This window comes from Quercus robur, chromosome 7, assembly GCF_932294415.1.
Source record: "Quercus robur chromosome 7, dhQueRobu3.1, whole genome shotgun sequence".
In the NCBI taxonomy this organism is placed as follows: Eukaryota; Viridiplantae; Streptophyta; class Magnoliopsida; order Fagales; family Fagaceae; genus Quercus; species Quercus robur.
In genome coordinates this window covers 34,069,263-34,088,240 of record NC_065540.1, presented here as the reverse complement: position 1 = coordinate 34,088,240, position 18,978 = coordinate 34,069,263, and the positions used below count along the sequence as shown (strand labels likewise).

The 18,978-nt window shown below is 35.2% G+C and overlaps 1 protein-coding gene across 4 annotated transcripts; it reads right to left on the bottom strand.

Annotated features, from left to right (window-relative positions):
* Positions 1-841: 841 nt before the first annotated feature.
* Positions 842-12,806, bottom strand: LOC126693160 (uncharacterized). Of its 4 annotated transcripts, none has more exons than XM_050389045.1 (6): positions 12,532-12,806; positions 12,094-12,264; positions 11,743-11,964; positions 11,155-11,244; positions 8,130-8,249; positions 842-1,252 (listed from the first exon to the last, which is right to left on the bottom strand). In XM_050389045.1, the coding sequence occupies exons 1-6, from the start codon at positions 12,709-12,711 to the stop codon at positions 857-859; spliced, it is 1,179 nt and encodes a 392-aa protein (XP_050245002.1). In that variant the 5' UTR covers positions 12,712-12,806; the 3' UTR covers positions 842-856. The 4 variants fall into 4 exon arrangements, with proteins under 4 accessions (XP_050245002.1, XP_050245003.1, XP_050245005.1 ...); XM_050389046.1 differs by lacking the exon at positions 842-1,252 and adding an exon at positions 2,435-2,787 and having other exon boundaries at positions 12,532-12,796; XM_050389047.1 differs by lacking the exon at positions 842-1,252 and adding an exon at positions 4,484-6,973 and having other exon boundaries at positions 12,532-12,797.
* Positions 12,807-18,978: the final 6,172 nt, after the last annotated feature.

The window sequence follows — 18,978 nt, the reverse complement described above, 5'->3', positions numbered from 1 at the left end:
TGTCATTATGTTTAATTATTAATTAAAATGTACATTGTTAGCAAATGGAGGCAAACGCTTCTAGATCCCTCCCCATCGTTTTGACATAAATAATTGAAATCATGTAAGACAATTTAAGTATCTTTAACATTCTTAATAAATTGTTTATCAAAAATTAAAAAAACATTCATAAGATGCACTAGTAATTCTGAAGGTACAAAATGATAAAATTACCTGATCATTTTGTAGTTGTTTCTTTGGTGTAAATTACCATAAAACTCACCATTATAAACAAGGATGAGATTACATCAACTTTAATGGGATGCTGTCATATCATAGTTACTCAATTGAACAAATAATTCTTGAAAAGAGTAAGAAATAAAAGCATGCATCTGACTTTCTTCTTCTTCTTGGGCATTGTTAGTAGCTCATGGCTTTAATAAATGCATAAAAACAAACAATAATGATAAAGCCCACATGGTTTCCCGCATCCCAAAGTTAATGTCCAAGTATAACTGAAATATGAAAGCCCATTTGGTACATATGTTTAAAAACTTAAAATTGTTGTTTGAAAACATAGGGCTGTAATCGGTTCGATTCTGTCGGTTTTTTTTATCCGGCCAACCGAAATCGAAATTTTCGGTTTGTAAAAGTCTCAACCAAAATAGTTGAAAAACTGTCGGTTTCGGTTTGTATCGGTTTTGGTCGGTTCCGGTTTTTGGGCCCGGAGTTTGGGCCTTTGGTTTTTTCCTACCAATTTTTCACATTTTTCCGCATTTTTCTAGCCATTTTCTCAACTCCCAAACAAATTTTATAACAGAAAAATTCAAAATATACCCTTAACACAACCAAAAATCAAAATAAAAACATCTTTTATTCACAAACTCAATGAGAGGAGGAAGAAAGGGTGAGAGATTGAGGGAAAGCGAGGATCCAAGTGGATGGAGCGGCGGCGGCTAAATCGGTTTCCCTGCATGTGGCTCGTCCGTGCTTTCTGAGGCACTGCCTGTGACTCAGTATGGGAGAAGCGCGGCCAGATCGACGATCGGTGGTGGTGGCCTGGGTCGGTTGTCAAGATCGGAGCTCGTCCATGCATGGCTGGCGATCGGAGAGGTGGATCGGTGATGAGGGAAGGGTGGGCTAAGATCTGGGTGGACCGGTGTTTGTGGGTCTTGGGTGTTTGGCCGACGCTTGATCTGGGCGATCGGCGATGTGTGGAGGCAGCGACAGAGGGAGATTCGGCGTGAGACTGTGGAGTGAGGTTGTCTGAAGCCTGAACGTGAGAAAGAGGAAAGTGTGAGACCGTGAGAGTGAAATCTGAAAAATGTGGTAATGTAGGGTTGGGTTTTCTAACCTTTGATTTTATACTCTAATTAGTTTTAGTTTAATTACAAGTGATTAATTTAATGGATTTTAAAATGCTATATTTACTTAGTTTACTTGGCCGGATGATTTGAATTTTGAAATGAAATGAGGAAAGCCACTGTCAGTTGTGAATCATTGAGTTGTATTAAAATGAAAGGATGGTTGATGGAAAGGTCCACTGCCCAACACAAAGCTGCCAGCCAATATTTACAAAATATTATATATTTAATATAAAATATAATATAATATAATATAATAATAAATTTCGGTTCGGTGTATTAAAATTGCAACCAAAAACTGAACCAAACTTTTCGGTTTTTTACATAATAAAACCAAAACCGAACCGAACCAAAACAAAGTCGAAATTTCGGTTCGATTTCGATCGGTTTGAAGCAGTTTTTTCGGTTCTTCGGTTTTTTGCACACCCCTATAAAAACATTTGTGAAAATACGTGTGGGTGAAAAAGTAAATCATTGAGTTGTGAAATGAGGGAAGCCACTATCAGTTGTGAATCATTGAGTTGTATTAAAATGAAAGGATGGTTGATGGAAAGGTCTATTGCCCAACACAAAGCTGCCAACCAATATTTACAAAATATTATATATTTAATATAAAATATAATATAATATAATAATATATTTCGGTTCGGTGTATTAAAATTGCAACCAAAAACTGAACTGAACTTTTTGGTTTTTTACATAATAAAACCAAAACCGAACCGAACCGAAACAAAATCGAAATTTCGGTTCGGTTTCAGTCGGTTTGAAGCAGTTTTTTCGGTTCTTCGGTTTTTTGCACACCCCTATGAAAACATTTGTGAAAATACGTGTTGATGAAAAGTGTACGAAAATACGTGTAATGTTGTTTTAAAACTGAAAATTGTTATTTGAAACCACAAACTAAACACCCCCAAAACTTCTCTTTTTGATTAGTAAATTTGCAAAGGTGCTGAAGTGAGAAAAATAAAACTTTTTAGGATGCATAAGAGAAGCCTCATCACTCATCAGTTCATTACAAGGATGACCAAGATCCTCCACATATTAACTTGCCAAAGGAGAAGGAAAAGGGGGGGGGGGGGGGGGGGAACCAATAAATTAAATATAGCACCAAAATAAACAAATATCAAGTATAAAGTAATTCCATCACCTATACTTTTGCAATGCCAGCCCCCAACCACCAAAATAATAATAAAGGTAATAAGAGTGCACGAGCAAGGTGGAGGGGATTCTGGCTGACTTGAATCAGATTTGGTATTTGCTAATCTAAGACATGGATGGCATTATAAATTAGAAAGTCATTAGAAAACTATTAAGTACAGATAGGGCATGGATGGCATTGCCAATTAAGGAAAAATAAAAAGGGGGGGGGGGGGAGATGAGAGTCAGGAGACAACGTAATTTATTGCCTTTGCTTCTTATGTGCTGGCATTGATGAACTCCCAACCTGCCAAAGACATTTGTCCACAAGACAAGCTCAGACTTACTGCTTTCGACTTTAAAATGGGTACAAAACAGAACAATTAAGCAGACCTTGATGCATGTGCCTTAAATAATCCATTTTTCAATAACTAAATCAAAGAATCCCTTAGTCTTACTATCTATCATTATAATAGAAGTTTAACCAATGATGTCGCTTCAATACTAAAATAATTTCCACAAGAACCTTGAGAAAAATCAGTACAATAGAAGTACGAAAAACAAAGTTTGAAAAAAACAAAGTTTGAATTAATCAAGTGTTGCACCCACATAAGATATATGCAAAGCATGCAAGAACTTTGCATGCATTGTTTACCGTCAACATCAGACGACTAAAAATATATGTTACAAGACATCAAGACCGGATTAGAAGGCTCCCAGGCTGGAAACAAAAACCACTTATCAACCTTGAAGCCAATACCAATATTTCCATAATAAAGTAAAAATGTTCTACTCAGAGTAAAGTCTCACCAAAAAGAGGATTTAAACATCAACAGTTTTACTTGGCAACCTAATAGGGTATAAAAGCTTTACATATTATATATCCAACTGTCACCACCCCTCAAATTAGCATGGCTGAACTTTAATCCAACTATGTTGTTTTCAGTTGGTACCCCTTGAAAACTCATAATCAAAAAATCTAATGAATATCTCAACAGTAAAATCAAGGAGTCGGTTCCAAGAGTCATTAGTATTGAAAAGACATGACCATGTGAATTGGTATTGTGTTATTTACTTATTGGGAAAATTTTTCTTTGGAGATAAAAGGAAGAGATAGATAGTTTCTCATATTTCCATAGTTAGATTCTTAGTTCTAGTTAATGGCACCCTTCTAGATTTTTTAATAGCTTTAGGATTGAGGCAGGGGGACCTATTCCCTCCCCAATTGTTCAATGTGGTTATGGAGATCTTTAGCCAGATTCTTTCTGGTTTCCAAGTGAAGGGCAGTACTAGAGGCGTATTGACAATTTCTCACCTCTTTCTTACAGATAAGACCATCTTGTTGAGGAGTGGCGGCATTATTGTGCTATAAGGTGGGATCTCTACCCATGACCTCTCTCAATTTGCTCTTGGGCTCTCCTTCAAGGCTACTTGAGTATGGATCACAGCTTTAGAAAGGATAGAAACAATATAAGTTGGATGGAAGAAATTTTACTTGTATAATGGTGGTAGGCTCACACTTCTTTAGAGTACTTTGTCTAGTCAACCCACCTGTTTTCCATCTCTATTCATCATTTCCTACTCGTGTGAATAATACAGTCAAGAAGCTCCACAATAATTTTTATGGGGTGAATCCAATGAAGAATTTAAGTTTCATTTGTTGGATTGGAATACAGTTGGGTATTCTATGAAATATGAGGGGTTGGGGATTAGGAAATCCTCCTCTTTCTAATCAAGTTATGTTGGGTGAAAGGTTCTAGTGCTTTTTTAAGAACGAATTGTTTTCGAAGACAGCTTGTTGCTGTAGAATATTGAGAGGCACATGATAATTGGAATTATAACTTATAAGTGCAGAGGCCTCATGGGTGTTGTCTCCGAAGAAGTATCATAGGTGGTTAGGATAGACTAACTTTTTTTGTTTCATTTTTTTTTTTTTTTTTTGATAAATAACGGAATTGTATTAAAAAGAAGCCCGGGTACACCGGGGGTGAACAAGGAAAACAGTACATCAAACACATAAATTACAAAGATCAAGCATTTCTAAAAAATTAGAACAAGGGAAAAGATTAAAGGAAGAACTCCACTCTAGCAAGGTATGAAGAAGAAGAGATTTAAGATCTGAAGTAGACCACTCCTTCCCTTCGAAACATCTTGAGTTTCGCTCTCGCCAAATACACCATAGGACACAATGAGGGACAGCCCTCCATACATCAATGCTCCGATGCCCACCGAAGGAACCTTGCCAACTTGAAAATAAATCAGAGACACCATGCAGCATAACCCATTGAAGACCAAAAAGAGCCCACACCATAGACCATAAATCATAAGCAATAGTACAATGAAGGAGAAGGTGATTCACCGATTCCCCACTCTTTTTACACATAAAGCACCAATCGACAACTACAACACCCTTATACCATAAATTTTCAGTAGTCAAAATCTTACCTAATGAGGCAGTCCATGAGAAGAAAACAGCTCTAGGAGGGACCTCTGAACACCACACAGGCTTCCAAGGGAAAGAAATGTCAAGAGTAGAGGAAAGGGAGAGATAGAACTCACTCACTTTAAAATTCTTATTCCCTTTTGGTTTCCAACAAATTTTGTCCTAACTTTCACCATTAATGAGCAAAGAATTGATTAGATCTAAAAAAGTGTAGAAATGTTCAGATTCCCAATCTTGGGGAGCTCTAGAAAAAAGAAGATCCCAATAAAGCCTCTGGTTAGGAAAGTGCATAACATCTGCAATGGAAGACTCCTTATTACAACTAATATTATAGAGTTCTGGAAAAGCCTCCCGGAGAGTACAGCTTCCACACCACACATGATGCCAAAATTTAATTTTGTCGCCAACGCCAACCTCGAACTAAATGGACCTTTAGAACTTGACTTAAGCTCTCTCTTCTGAGAGCATTCTACCTGCATTTTAGCTTTCTTCCTAGCCTTCAAAGCTAAAAAAATCCCAGTAATTTTCGCTTTGAAGCCTTCCAAGGAAGTACCCACAGATTTCCTAAAGGCTTTAATACGTTTCTCAACCCAAGGAGATAATTGAGAGGAGGCAACTGCCACTTCTACAAGTGGAGCAACTGGGTTAGCCATGACCAAAGGTTGCACAACCAGTGGTTCTTTAAAATTTTCCCAGTTTACAAGACCCTCATCAGAGTCCCCCAACTCACAATCTGACCTAGAAACATTATTCAAAGCACCAACACAATCATCCGCCCAACTAACAAGATGCCCTTCTTCCTTAAAAGTGTTGTTACCCTGTCCCATAGCTCCCTCGAGATCAGAAAAATCCGACATGCTCCCAGGTGAGTGGTATAGCGAGAGAGGAATAGTAATCTGCCTCCCCCACGAAGCTCTAAGACCCATTTCTCTGAATTACCACAGGTGTGCTCCAAATCTTCAACGAAATTCTTAATGGAGGGGTGAGGCTCAACAAGACAATCCTCAGCAATAACTAGCACCGGAGCAACAGGAGTGCTCGACTGAGAAATGCCGTTGGACAACAGTGGAGGATTAATGCCTGACACAAACCCAAATTCTAAAGAATCAGCCCGTGGCAGAGAAGAGCTGCTGCAGATGGAGGTGGGGCTGTTCTTCACTGGTAGGGAGATAACGTTGCCGATCACCAGTTGGGAAGAGGTGTCGTTAAAGATGGTGGTCATCAATGGAGGAGTGAGACTGTTCATCACTGGAGGGGAGATGACGATGTTAGACAACAGAAGGGAAGTGGCGTCTTTGATGATGGTGGGTGTCAAAGGCAAGTCGGTATCGTTACTAGTGGTGCTCCTCAGTGGGTTAGAAGTGCCGTTGGTGGTGATGATAGATGGAGGATGCATGGAGGGGGAGATGAGCTTCATCGGCAATGAGTTGGTGGTCTGATGAGAGTGGGTGGCTTTTGAATTAGAACTAATGAGTTGCTGAGAGACGGTTTGGGCTTTAGGCTTAGGTTTGGGAGTCCAGTTTTGGGTGTGCTTGTTACGGCCCTTGAAAGTGTTGGGCCTCATTCCATGGCTATTTTGATTGGAGCTCACATCTTTAATAAAAGAAGAAACTACAGCCCACTGCCCCTCTATCCCACGCTCCACACATAAAGAGATCTCTAGAGTCAGCAAATCTCTTTTGGCAATCACATCAATATTAGACAAAAAATCTGCCCCAAGTTGTGCCATATCTTTCCCAGAAAAACTGCTGCCATGATCATGGTATGGGTTTTTGGGAGTTGAAGAATTCAAATTTTGAGTAGGAGATGCAAGGAGGATCCAATTTGGGTAGGAGATGCAAGGAGGATCCAATTTGGCATGATGTCTGGCGTGGGGAACAAACTTAAAGGAAATGTTCCTTGGTTTGTGTTCAATTGCTGAGAGGACTGAGAATAAGGAGATGCTTCCTTGTTCTCTTATTAGGAATCCTACGGGGTTGATGGGCTTCATGTGTGGAACCCACCCCTAGCTTATTCATGCATTTCATGATTGAGAGTTGCACCTTGTTACCTATAAAAAGAAAAGAGCTGCACCTTGTTGATACTCTTATAAACATGTTGTATTCTAAGTACTATGTTGGCTAATGAAGCTTGTTGTATGAAATGGAAGCTTAAACCATAACAAAAAAATTCAGTGTTCACTCTTACTACGAAGCATTAAAATTTTATAATAAAGTGCAGTTTCCAGGGACAAGTATTTGGTGTAACAAAGTTTCAAAAAAATTGTGTAGAAAGTCAATGTGTGTCTTAGCTGTAGATAATATTAGATGGAATTTTATTATTGTCAAGGTGTTGCTTATGTAAATGTAGTGGTGAATTTGTTGATCATCTATTGCTACATTGCTTTTAGCAAGAGAGTTATGGTTCCTTGTTTCTTCTATCTTTGGAGTTCAATGGGTGATGTTGAACAAGGTAGCTGACAGTTTATTTTAGCTAGAAAGGTTTATTTCGTTGACATAAGTATAATTTTATCTGGAATGTAGCTCTTCTATACCTCATGTGGATCATATGGAAAGAACACACACACACATATTAAAAAAAATATTAATTTTACATTAATATTTTAAAAATACATATATATTAATTTTATCATACTTTTGAGGGTGTTGAGAAGACTATTTGTTAAGATTAAACCTCACACAATCTGCTTACAAATGGTAAATTGTGATTGGTGAGGCTTCTCATCCTTCTTTTACTAATTTTCTAGATCAAATTTATATTGGATTGAAATTCTTGAGGGGAATGCATATTCATCATGTAATTGAGGGTTTTTTTTTTTTCATTTTTAATAATTAATTACTTATTTAAAATAAATAATAAAAATAAAATAAAAAACTATTTGAACTCAAATAGGGAGTCAAAAGAATGAGATCTTGAATTTCCTTGACATTATTATTATTATTATTATTATTTTATTTTTTTATTTTTTGGGAGGGGGTTGTTCAACACCTCAAACATACTAGAGGTCCCCCAAAAAAGAACAACTTAATTACCCTGATTTCTACATATTGATGGTTAAATTTTATGGGCTAAACTACATTTTTTGTCCAAGAAGTTGTTCTTAATTCCAAAGTGTTTCATATAGTTACAATTTCAGCAATCAAGTCCTTTCGTGTGTCAATGTGATCCAATTACGATTTTAATTCTATGATAAAGAAAATGCTTACCATGTTTGAGAGTTGTTCACTAATGTAGGTCATTGATCTCAACATAGCTTCAAGTGTGTCTCTAGTTAGCTGAAACTTCACCTCCATTTCACCTAAAGGAGACTTGCTGAAGTCTTGCAACTGCAAACAATTTGAAAATAAAATTACAAAAAAAAAAAAAAAAAATGTGGGCCCTTGAATTTAACAACTTGAAAAATATTGTAATGCTTCTCTCAAATGTAGCCCCAATCCTTTCTTCAATAAATGGGGTCCAACATGTGGAATATTTAACTTAATGAGAACTATTGAGTGAAAGACAAGCTTTTTTAATAATTTAATAGTTGAGGGTGGAAGGATTTGAACCTTGGATGTCTCCATTGGAAACACCAGGAGATGCCAACCAGTTGAGCTACAAGGCTCTTGGCTGAGTGAAAGACAAGTTTTGAACTCAAAACCTCTTATTTTGATACAACACCTCTTATTTTGATACAATGATAATTTACTAGTTACCCTAAAAGCCTTAACTAATTGGAAAATGTGAATTTAATCACTTAATATATGAATTTGAATAATGTGATTTAAGGAGGCTAGGTTTAAAGAACCTTTTAATCTAAGTTTTTAATTTACAAGTTATGGTTAGTTTTTTAGAAACTGAGGAGAAGATTTGCAATTTTTTACAACTCCTACCAATTTAGGAATTTTTTTTTTTTTTGGGGATAAATAATTAAATTTTATTGAACCAAAAAAATCAGTCACCCAAGTATACAAAATGTATACAGCTAAGATCTAAAAACAATCAAACACTCAAATTACAAACATCTATCAAATCACAAATCCAAAATAAAGAGTGACTTCCTATAACTGACATCCAATCTATTAAAGTTCTAAAGAAAAGCAGTTTCAAATCCAATAAACTGATAAAGTCCTTTCCAAATCCTGATCTGGTTATTCCTCTCCCACCAAACATTCCATATCAAACAATGAGAGATAGCCTTCCAAATAACACCATTATAATAACACCCAAACTTTCCTTACCAACAAGCCAATAGGTCAACTACAATCCCAGGCATCACCAAATGGATTCCAAACAAGAACCATTGACCATAACTCAATAGCAATAGGACAATGAAGTAATAGATGGTCTACGGATTCCCCACTACCTTTACACATATAGCACCAGTCCAAAATCCAAACAATCCTTTTTTATAAATTATCAATCGTCAATATATTCCGCAAAGCTACAGTCCAGACAAAGAAGCAACTCTAGACAGGACCTTTGGCTTTCAAAATTTTAAACGCTCTTCCAAGGGAAGGAGTGATCACTAACACAATTCAAAACCCAGTAAAATGTACTAACCTCAAAACCCCTTCTCTTAATGGGCTACCAACACATCCTATCCTCCCCACCTACCAATTTAGGATATTTTGGCAATTGAGTCGAATATAGAACTTTTTAATAATTTTTAAATGTTTTGGATTTATTTTCCCCAATTCCAAGTTAGTCTTCTGTTGGCATTTTATTAGATCTTTTTCTCTCTTTTTTTTCTTTTTTTCTTTTTTTTAATGTGCTGAATAAAGCATTTTATTAGAAGAAACAAAAGTTGGACAAGGACCAGCCCATCTCTGATTACACAGCCATACACCAAACTAGGAATATAACAGATGGGCAGGGTTCAATAAAATTTAATTATTTATCCCAAAAAAAAAAAAAAATCCTAAATTGGTAGGAGTTGTAAAAAATTGCAAATCTTCTCCTCAGTTTCTAAAAAACTAACCATAACTTGTAAATTAAAAACTTAGATTAAAAGGTTCTTTAAACCTAGCCTCCTTAAATCACATTATTCAAATTCATATATTAAGTGATTAAATTCACATTTTCCAATTAGTTAAGGCTTTTAGGGTAACTAGTAAATTATCATTGTATCAAAATAAGAGGTGTTGTATCAAAATAAGAGGTTTTGAGTTCAAAACTTGTCTTTCACTCAGCCAAGAGCCTTGTAGCTCAACTGGTTGGCATCTCCTGGTGTTTCCAATGGAGACATCCAAGGTTCAAATCCTTCCACCCTCAACTATTAAATTATTAAAAAAGCTTGTCTTTCACTCAATAGTTCTTGTTAAGTTAAATATTCCAGTTATTGGCCTCTTTCAGTGGCTCTCTGTTTGACTGATCTAGGGCCTGGGGACTCACCTCTAGTGATTCCCTCCCTTTGTTCCTTAGTTCTCTCCTGTATAATTAGTCTCCTCTCCTTTCTCTCTTTTTTCTTTTTTCTCTATCTGTCCAATTGTACTTTTCTATTTGCCTTATGTTTTTCTGCATAAGGTAGTTTCTTCAATATATATCTTTATTACTTATCAAAAAAAAACGAAAGGCCAAAAATATAGGCTGTGAAAGGCTACATTTAACTCTCTTTTGACAAAATACATTCCAAAATGAAAAAAGACTCCCATGCTTTAGCATGTCCTCCACTATTGCCCTGATAGCCAAGGAATAGAAGCTTTTGTATACTTTAGTGCATTAATGACAATCAAACACCTTTTTATCTCTAAAACCCTGATAACTTGACAAAGATAAGTGCAAATAGGCTACCTTTGCCTCCCCACCCACTCCAGGCTGTCTACTTTCCCCACCGACTACCTGCCTACCTCAAAAGCACCTCCTTGTGGCAAGTACAGGCCTCTCTACACACACACAACCACACACTACAAATATAGGACATATAGGATCTTCCTTACATGAATAGGATAAATTCATATATTTTTCAAGTAATCCTATAGTATATGATGATAGAGAAAAGTTTAGATTTCTTAAATAGTAGCACAAGCTTCAATGAGAGGCATGTTTTTTCATTCTTTTAACAAACTTCCACATTCTAGTGAAAATAAACACTTCAATCAGTTGAAGCAAAATTAGAATTTTGATGGTATAATTTGCTACTACCAAACGACAAACTAAGGTATGATGGAATTCAAAAGTCAATGGGTGCACCCACCATAATCTCACTTGGCTTCTAGATCAAAGAAAGAATGCTACTTTTGATCTGCATACCTTAAGGCTGATGACAGCTATTCTATTAGCTGGTGCTGAGCTGCAATTCTGCATCGTCCAAGTCATTGACTTAAGGCGGGGTAGAGTTCCCTAGAAATCAATAACCAGTTATAAAAGGAATGAGACAAACCAACATTAACATTTTAATAGAATTACAATTTTCACTCAACTCTCTATGTATGCTGATTGCTTTCTGAACATGCATATTTTCATTGCAGCCCTTAAAAGTACGAATCAAGTCATGCATGTTTATCACAACAACAAATCAAATTACAAATGTCATTAAGAAATTTAGCTTTTACATTACTTTGGAAATTTGTAATCTACAAGACTACGCCAATATGTCGAAGTTTTACAACAAAAACTCGATGAAAAAGTTCTTCCCTATCTCTCATTATGATATCAATCTTTTCTAGACTGATTTTGACCACATGCGCACATATACTCAAGCTCTAATACATTTTCCTATTGCAATTCTTCTATGATATCCTTTCAAAGAACACTTGCACAAATTATGACATTAACAAGAAAACCACATACAAGAATTGAATGTCAAACAAAACAACCCGAAAAATTCAAAATACACACCAGGTTGTCCAGAAGAGTGGCAGAGGCATTCGTGTCAACAACAAGTGGTGCCAAAGCCCCAAGATCATCCCGATTGAGTCGAGCAACGGGATCATCTTGCCGAGGCCATAGTGAAGTAACAGTAGAAGTAGTAGAAATCTCCGAAGATGGCAAGCAAGCGAAAGAAGGAGGAACACTTGTTCTCACTTGATAGGAAACACTATTATTCCTTGGCAACGGATCCTAGGAATTGCAAAACACAAACTGAGAAAAAAAAATTATAAAACCAAACCAAAAGAGAACATAAATTAAGTACACTTTTTGGCTCTTAAAATTTGGATGATTGTTTTCATATTGTAAAAAAGAAACAACCTGCTGAGTGGATAAATCCTGTTTCCACTGATTGTGAAACTTCTGGAAAGACAAGACAAGAGTGGTTTGGAGATCAATAGGAAGGTCCGGTGGGAACAGCTTCAGAAGTTCGTCGCCAGTTACGTTGTCATGTGCACATTTTCTGATAAGTGAACGAAGACACGCCAACAACTGAAATTTATTCATTCAATTCAAAACTACTATATTATATCAAATAAAATAATAATAATCTTCTACACTAGAAGATAACTTTTCTTTTGCCTGAACACAATCCCAATATATATATTTTTTTTTTCCAATCATTCACATTCTACCAGTTCAGCAAGTGATCATTCACAGTGACCACTTCAGCAAGAAGTCTCAAAAGTTGTGTCCTAGGCTATATAAAAAGAAATTGAGTAGTGGGTATTTTAATTTTGGGTACAAAACAAAACATACTGGATCGAGTTCGGGGAGAGAAGGAAGATTGAGGAGAGAGTGAAGGTGGGACTTTTCGGAAGGGCGGAGACCGGTTCGTCTGCTGTTCCAAAGAGTGGAAAGTAAGTGATGAAGTGCTTCTTCTGATTTTATCCCACTTAGCTTGTGCAATTGTTGGTATAGTGTTGTGTCTTCCACCATTTCTTTCTATCTGCTTCTGCTTCTGCTTCGGGCTTTTTTCTTCGAGGGTTTTGTAGCATTATTTATGAAATGAAATTAGGAGGGCGTTTGGCTACTGTGTTTTCCTGCGTCTACGTTTCCGTTCTGCGTTTTCTTTTTTTTTTCTTTTTTTTTTTTCTTTTGCCCGCATATGTTGACTTTGGTGCACAAAAATTACTGTTTTGCAATATAGCAGTACTATTCATGTACTGTAGCAACACTGTTTATGTATTAAAAAATATTAAAAATGGGTCCTACGGTATTTTTCACATATTTAAAAATTATTTTGCTACAGTGTTTTTAGTTTTCAGTTTTCAGTTTCAGCAACAATAAGCTCAATCCAAACGGACCCTAGGGGTGTCACTGTGTCAGTGTCAGACTAGGGGTGTCAATTCGGATTAGCGTGTCGGGTTCGTGTCGTGTCGAGGTAGGGGTATTCGACTAAATGGCTCAACCCTAACCCGACCCATTTAATAATCGTGTCATGATCCTTCAACCCTAACCCGACCTGTTAATAAAGCGAGTTGACCTGACCCAACTCATTTGACACGCTTAATAAACGAGTCGTGTTGGGTTAAACAAATGTAACACAACCTATTTCAACTTACATAATATTAAATATAACATCCATCTATAAATAATTTTTTTTACATCCCAAAAAGCAGTGTATGCACTTCAAGTTTTCAACCCATATTCAAAATAATATAATTCAATAAAAATATAATATTCATCTAGAATATAAGTTCTTTACACTCCAAAATAAGTGCATACACTTTAACCCAAATTCAAAATAACAAAGTTTAATAAAAATAAAATAATATAGTTCAACAAAAATATAATATCCTTGAAACTCGCCAAATGCTAAGAATCAATATTGAAAGAATTTGAGCAAACAGTAGACTAATCCTGACTATGACCATGATTATCATCCATAGATTCCTTGTTGATGTCCAAATTCACAACATCTTCCACAAGCTCATCCATTTTTATTTGTGCAAGTTTTATGCCCAAAAAAAAAAAAGTATTAGTAGCTCTAGGGTCTATAAAGTTTCAATTTCAAATTATATCCCTTGTAAATTTTTGTAATTACTCACTTTTCTTTTTAAATTTAAAATATATGTTGGATATAAAAGGTATTTGACAAATTTAAAATAAAATAAATATTATTTGTTATACGAGTTAAATAGATTGTGTTAAGTGAGTTATTTCGAGTTGACACAAATAAATTGACGGGTCAAACGTGTCTATTGTGGGTTATGCGGGTTGACCCGCTTATGGCACGTTTCTTATTATGTCGCTTTCAGGTCGACCCGTTTATGACCCAAACCCATTAAGGTCCAACCCTAACCCGAAAAAACCCGTGTCGGGTTCGTGTCGTGTTCGTGGGTTGGGTCGAACATTGACACCCCTACTGTCAGACCCTGTGTAATGTTTATGCTTTGCATCAGACTTAAAGTCGATTTTCTTGGCCCAATACCATGTCTAGCCCCATTATATATGTTTTCTTTTTAATATCTTTCTCTTTTGAGAAAAATAAAAATAAATGTATCTGTTTGTTTTTTTTTTAATTATACCTTAAAAAATATGAAGTTTAGAAATAAAAAAAAAAATTAATTTAAAATAGTATTTTGAAAAATTGGCAGTTTGAAACTACTTTACCAAATGTTTAAAACTTTTTACCGGTTATTAAAATATTTATTAAAAAAAAATAAAACATTTTTGAGCTTAAGTAAGAAGATCTCTTAAATCTAACATATGCATTCTCTCTCTCGAATTGCGTGGATAGCATAGCTATGGGTTGCACACAATATAGAAAAAGATAATGCATGTATTTGATTCATGAAATAATTATTGCTACATGAGAGCTTTTGTTGTATGTACTATATATAAGTACATATACATGTGTAAGTTGCAATATGTGTTTGTGATATTACTTTGAAAGTAAAATAATGAAGAGAAAATTTGAGGAGGGGGGAGGGGGGAGGGAGGACAAAGTTTTAAGCTCGCTCAAGTGAGACCATTGGGCAAGCAACAATACGGTCAATGAACAAGAAGATCGTATTGGAACTCAGCCAAGCCCACTTGAACAAAATTTAAGCAAAGCATGAGCATCATACAAGCAAGGATAAGTGGGTACAAGTGAGGTCAAGCGAACTCTCGCTTGATGCTCACCTTAGATCCATCTGCGCAATTTCGTAAAGTTCGCTCAAATGAGAGAGTTACAAAATGCCCAATAACTATTTAAGTACTCCTTTGGTTCGGTGTTTTGGACAAAATTTCATGATGACGTTTTCAAATAGGGTTTTTTTTTTGGGATGGCAATTCGTGTTTACGGGTCGGGTTTGTGTCGTGTCAAGCCATGAGTATTCGACTATATGGGTTGACCCGAACCCAACCTGTTTAATAAACGTGTCTAAAATTCTCAACCCCAACACGACCTGCTTATTAAACAAATCAATCCGATACAACACGTTTAACTCATTTAATTAACAAGTCGTGTAAAGGTGAATACAAATGACTCGTTTAATAACATGTTTGATTAATAGGTCATACCTAACCTGAATAACTTGTATCAATTCTCATATATTTAAAATTAAAATACAATTACAACCATAAAATAGTGATAAAAATATAATTACAAGCAACAATAACAAAAGTTAATACCTTTACAAACTAAACGGGTTTGCCTGTTGAACACAAACTCGACCCATTTATTAAACGGGTTAGCCGTGTCGTCTTGGATATGACCCAAATCCCTTTAACCTCAGCCCATAACCTGTTTATAAACAGGTTAGTCGTATCAGGTTCGCAGGTCATGTCAAATTTTGCCACCCTTAATTTTTTGGCGTTTGTCGTGACTTTCGAATTGTGCATTTTGGGTTCCTAAGTGAGTTTCACTGCATTTTCACATTGGACCTTTGGAACTATAATACCAAAATGCATAAAAACACAACATGGTTACCGTTGGAAAGTTTCTATCTTCTTCTTTTATTACCTTTACATATTTTCTAAAAACCCAACAATAAAACACAAAATTCTATAATTTTAATACGTCATTGTCGGCCGCAAATCTTACAATCAGTGCATTAAAACCCTTAGTTCCTCCAAGTACAAACAACAAATTAATTTAAAGAAATTCCAAATGATCACAATTATAAAAATAAAAATTTAAAATTAAAAAAAAAAAACTCTTCTAAATCAATACTCCTTTAAAATCAAAATTCCTTAACAAGATAAAAATAAATAAATAAATAAATAAAATAAAATAAAAAATCTTTGATATGTATATATAAATTGACTATAGGAATATTTTTTTGGTTAAGAGAGGTACTTATATTAAAAAAACAACACAAAAGTTACAGAGCCATATTAGGCATTGTACTGGCACAGCGCCTTACATAATACATTCCAGCAGCATCAAGGTTAACAAAAGAAGAAATTTCAGGCATTGGGGGATTGTTAAAAACTACAAAATTATCCTGCTGCAAGCACCGATTCTTGCCATAGCATCAGCACAACTATTCACTTCCCGATAGGAATGGTTCACTTTGATTTGCTGAAATCTAGTGAGAACGGACCTGCAGTCAAGTAACAGGGGAGTATAAGTTCTGTTAGGCAGCAAGTTAGAGAGCAATAGGTCTATTACTATCTTGGCATCACACTCAATTTCAAGGAGATGAATGCCCATTTGGGCAGCTAAGAGAAGGCCATCTCATATAGCCCAAAACTCAGCAACTACACTGGTGGTACTACCAATTCCCCTGCTAAATCCTTTCAGCCATTCTCCCCTATGATCATGGATTACTCCTCCACCGCCTGCTTTTCCCGGATTCCCTAACGATGCTCCATCTGTGTTTAGTTTACACCAACCCGCGCCTGGTTTAGTCTATTGAACCTGAATTGAACTCCATCTTTTGGCATAAATAGACTTCCCAATACAGTAATAATAATCAACAGCTTGCTTGATGCAAGTATAGTGCAGCCTAGGATTTATATAGTTGTCATTTACTCCCCAAAAAATTTGAATATAATATATATATATATATATATAAATAAAAATAAATTGCCCTTACGCCCTCAGGCCTCAGCCTTAATACTTCAACTGCTACTTCAATTTAAATTCATATCCTCAATGAACTCCACTCCAATGAACGATCAAAACTAGATTCTACTGAACAACCAGTCTCTCTCTCTCTCTCTCCATGTAAATGATTGGCAGTGAATTTTTTGGACAACAACAATGAGGTGTTACTTAATGTTTGATAAAATATCTTGTTTTAAACAATATTATTTTAATACCTGGTTATGTATTTTTCTACATAAATGAGTGGTTGTAGTTTGAATTTTTTTTTTTTTTTAGAGAGTTTCAATCTATGGGTTTCTGATGATAAATCTTTATCATTAGACCAAAACACTAATTGGTTTTTGGTGTAGGCGATTATTAAACTTCAGATCTTTTATTCAACCATCAGAGATGTTACCAATTGTCGTTTGATATAAATTGTACATTGCATGAGTGGTTTACAACACTTCAATTCTTTTTCCTCTTAAAAAAATTATGATATCTTTTTGAGATAAATATTATATTTTATATTTAAATTTGATAAGAATAATGCTTAGGACACACCAAAATCCACGACATGTTTAAGTGTCATATTATGATTGGTACATCTATTTTTTTCCTAGTAAGTATTAGCGGTAGGAGTGTGTGTGGTTCGGTCGGCTCGATTTTTTCTCAAATTTGTTACCGAACCAAAGGGATCGGTTTTTTCATAATAAAAACCGATGCATACCGCTTAGGGTCAGTTTTTCGACCTATAGCGATGCGGTTTCTTGCAGTCGGTCTAATTGGTTTGGTCGGTTTGAAACATTAAAAATTCTATTTGTTTTTTTTCTTATAAAAAAAATCTATTCAACCTGTTTACACATAAAATCTCTTCAAAAATCTGTTTAATCTATTCAAAAAATAGCAACAAAATCTGTTCAGATTTCATAGAAATTTCATAAAAAAATATGTTCAACTTGTTCACACAAAATCTATTCAATTTGTTCACACATAAAATTTATTCAAAAAGCTGTTCAATCTATTCAAAATCTGTTCAATATGTTCAAACTATTCAAATCTGTTCACACATAAACAAACTTCCTAAATTTCATCATTTCATTCACACATAAACAATTTATCCAAACTTTATCATAAACTTGTCCAACCTATTCACAGTTTTACAGATGACAAACTATCCAAATTTTTTCATTTCATTCACCATGCAAAAATGTTTTGAAATTGCCTCAATAAGAGTTCAACTCCCAAAACACTACCATGTAGCATATAATATCATTAGTGTCACTGTGTGTGTTAGTATCAATAACAATAAGCGTTAATGTATCCACTTAATAACGTATTACGAAACCATTTGTTGTTGTCCACAAATGCCAAAATAAAGATATACATATTAAATTAGCATTTAGGCAAAAGAATATTAATTGCTTGTACCCCCAATGATAATCCCACCAATGAGTAACTAAATAACTACCATTAGTGAAAAGTCCACCACCAATAACATATACAAATATAATTAGCATATAGACAAAAAAATTGCTAATTCCCATAATACTAAAAAAAAAAAAAAAGTGTTAATAACAATAAAACGTTTATGAGCAATCAAATATTTAAAATTAGCACAAACAAATGATAATAATAAGTATACTTACATAGTACTAACTACTAACTAACTCTAAGTAAAGAGTAGCACATCACTCATCATCATCCAACACAACGATGTTTGGATCCTGTTGGGAAATTTAGACCCCGGTTGATAGAATTAATAAGTTTTAAACTCAAGTTGTTAATTAGATTTACTATGAATAAAACTCGTTAAAACAAACAAACAAACATCAATATCATGTCAAAATCATGCAGCGGAAAAATAAATAAGACAAGATATGATGACCCATGAAAACTAATAAAACAAACTAGTTTCACAATTAAAAAACCTAGGGGGAAACCTTCCCAAAAAGCAATCCACTATAGAAAAAAGAAGTTTCAGATCTAGTACAAAACTTTTGTCCCTAGACTCTACAATCCCCATAGATGAACTTATAGCAGAAACCTTCAACCGCTTCAAAACCTTTGAACTCTTCAATATATGACCGTCACCCTTTTTGTTGCACGGATCCCAGTATATGATTAACCAATGATGTACGGCTCCCAATACGTGACTAACACACTAACTAGAAGAAGATGTTGGC

Bases quoted from the DNA above. Each gene is read 5' to 3' on its own strand.
- LOC126693160 (XM_050389045.1), bottom strand. From the start codon at position 12,711: ATGGTGGAAGACACAACACTATACCAACAATTGCACAAGCTAAGTGGG. The intron at 12,265-12,531 runs GTATGTTTTGTT...AATAAATTTCAG, and splicing joins CTCTCCCCGAACTCGATCCA to TTGTTGGCGTGTCTTCGTTC. The intron at 1,253-8,129 runs GTAAGCATTTTC...TCTCACGTTCAG, and splicing joins GTGAACAACTCTCAAACATG to GCTTCAGACAACCTCACTCC.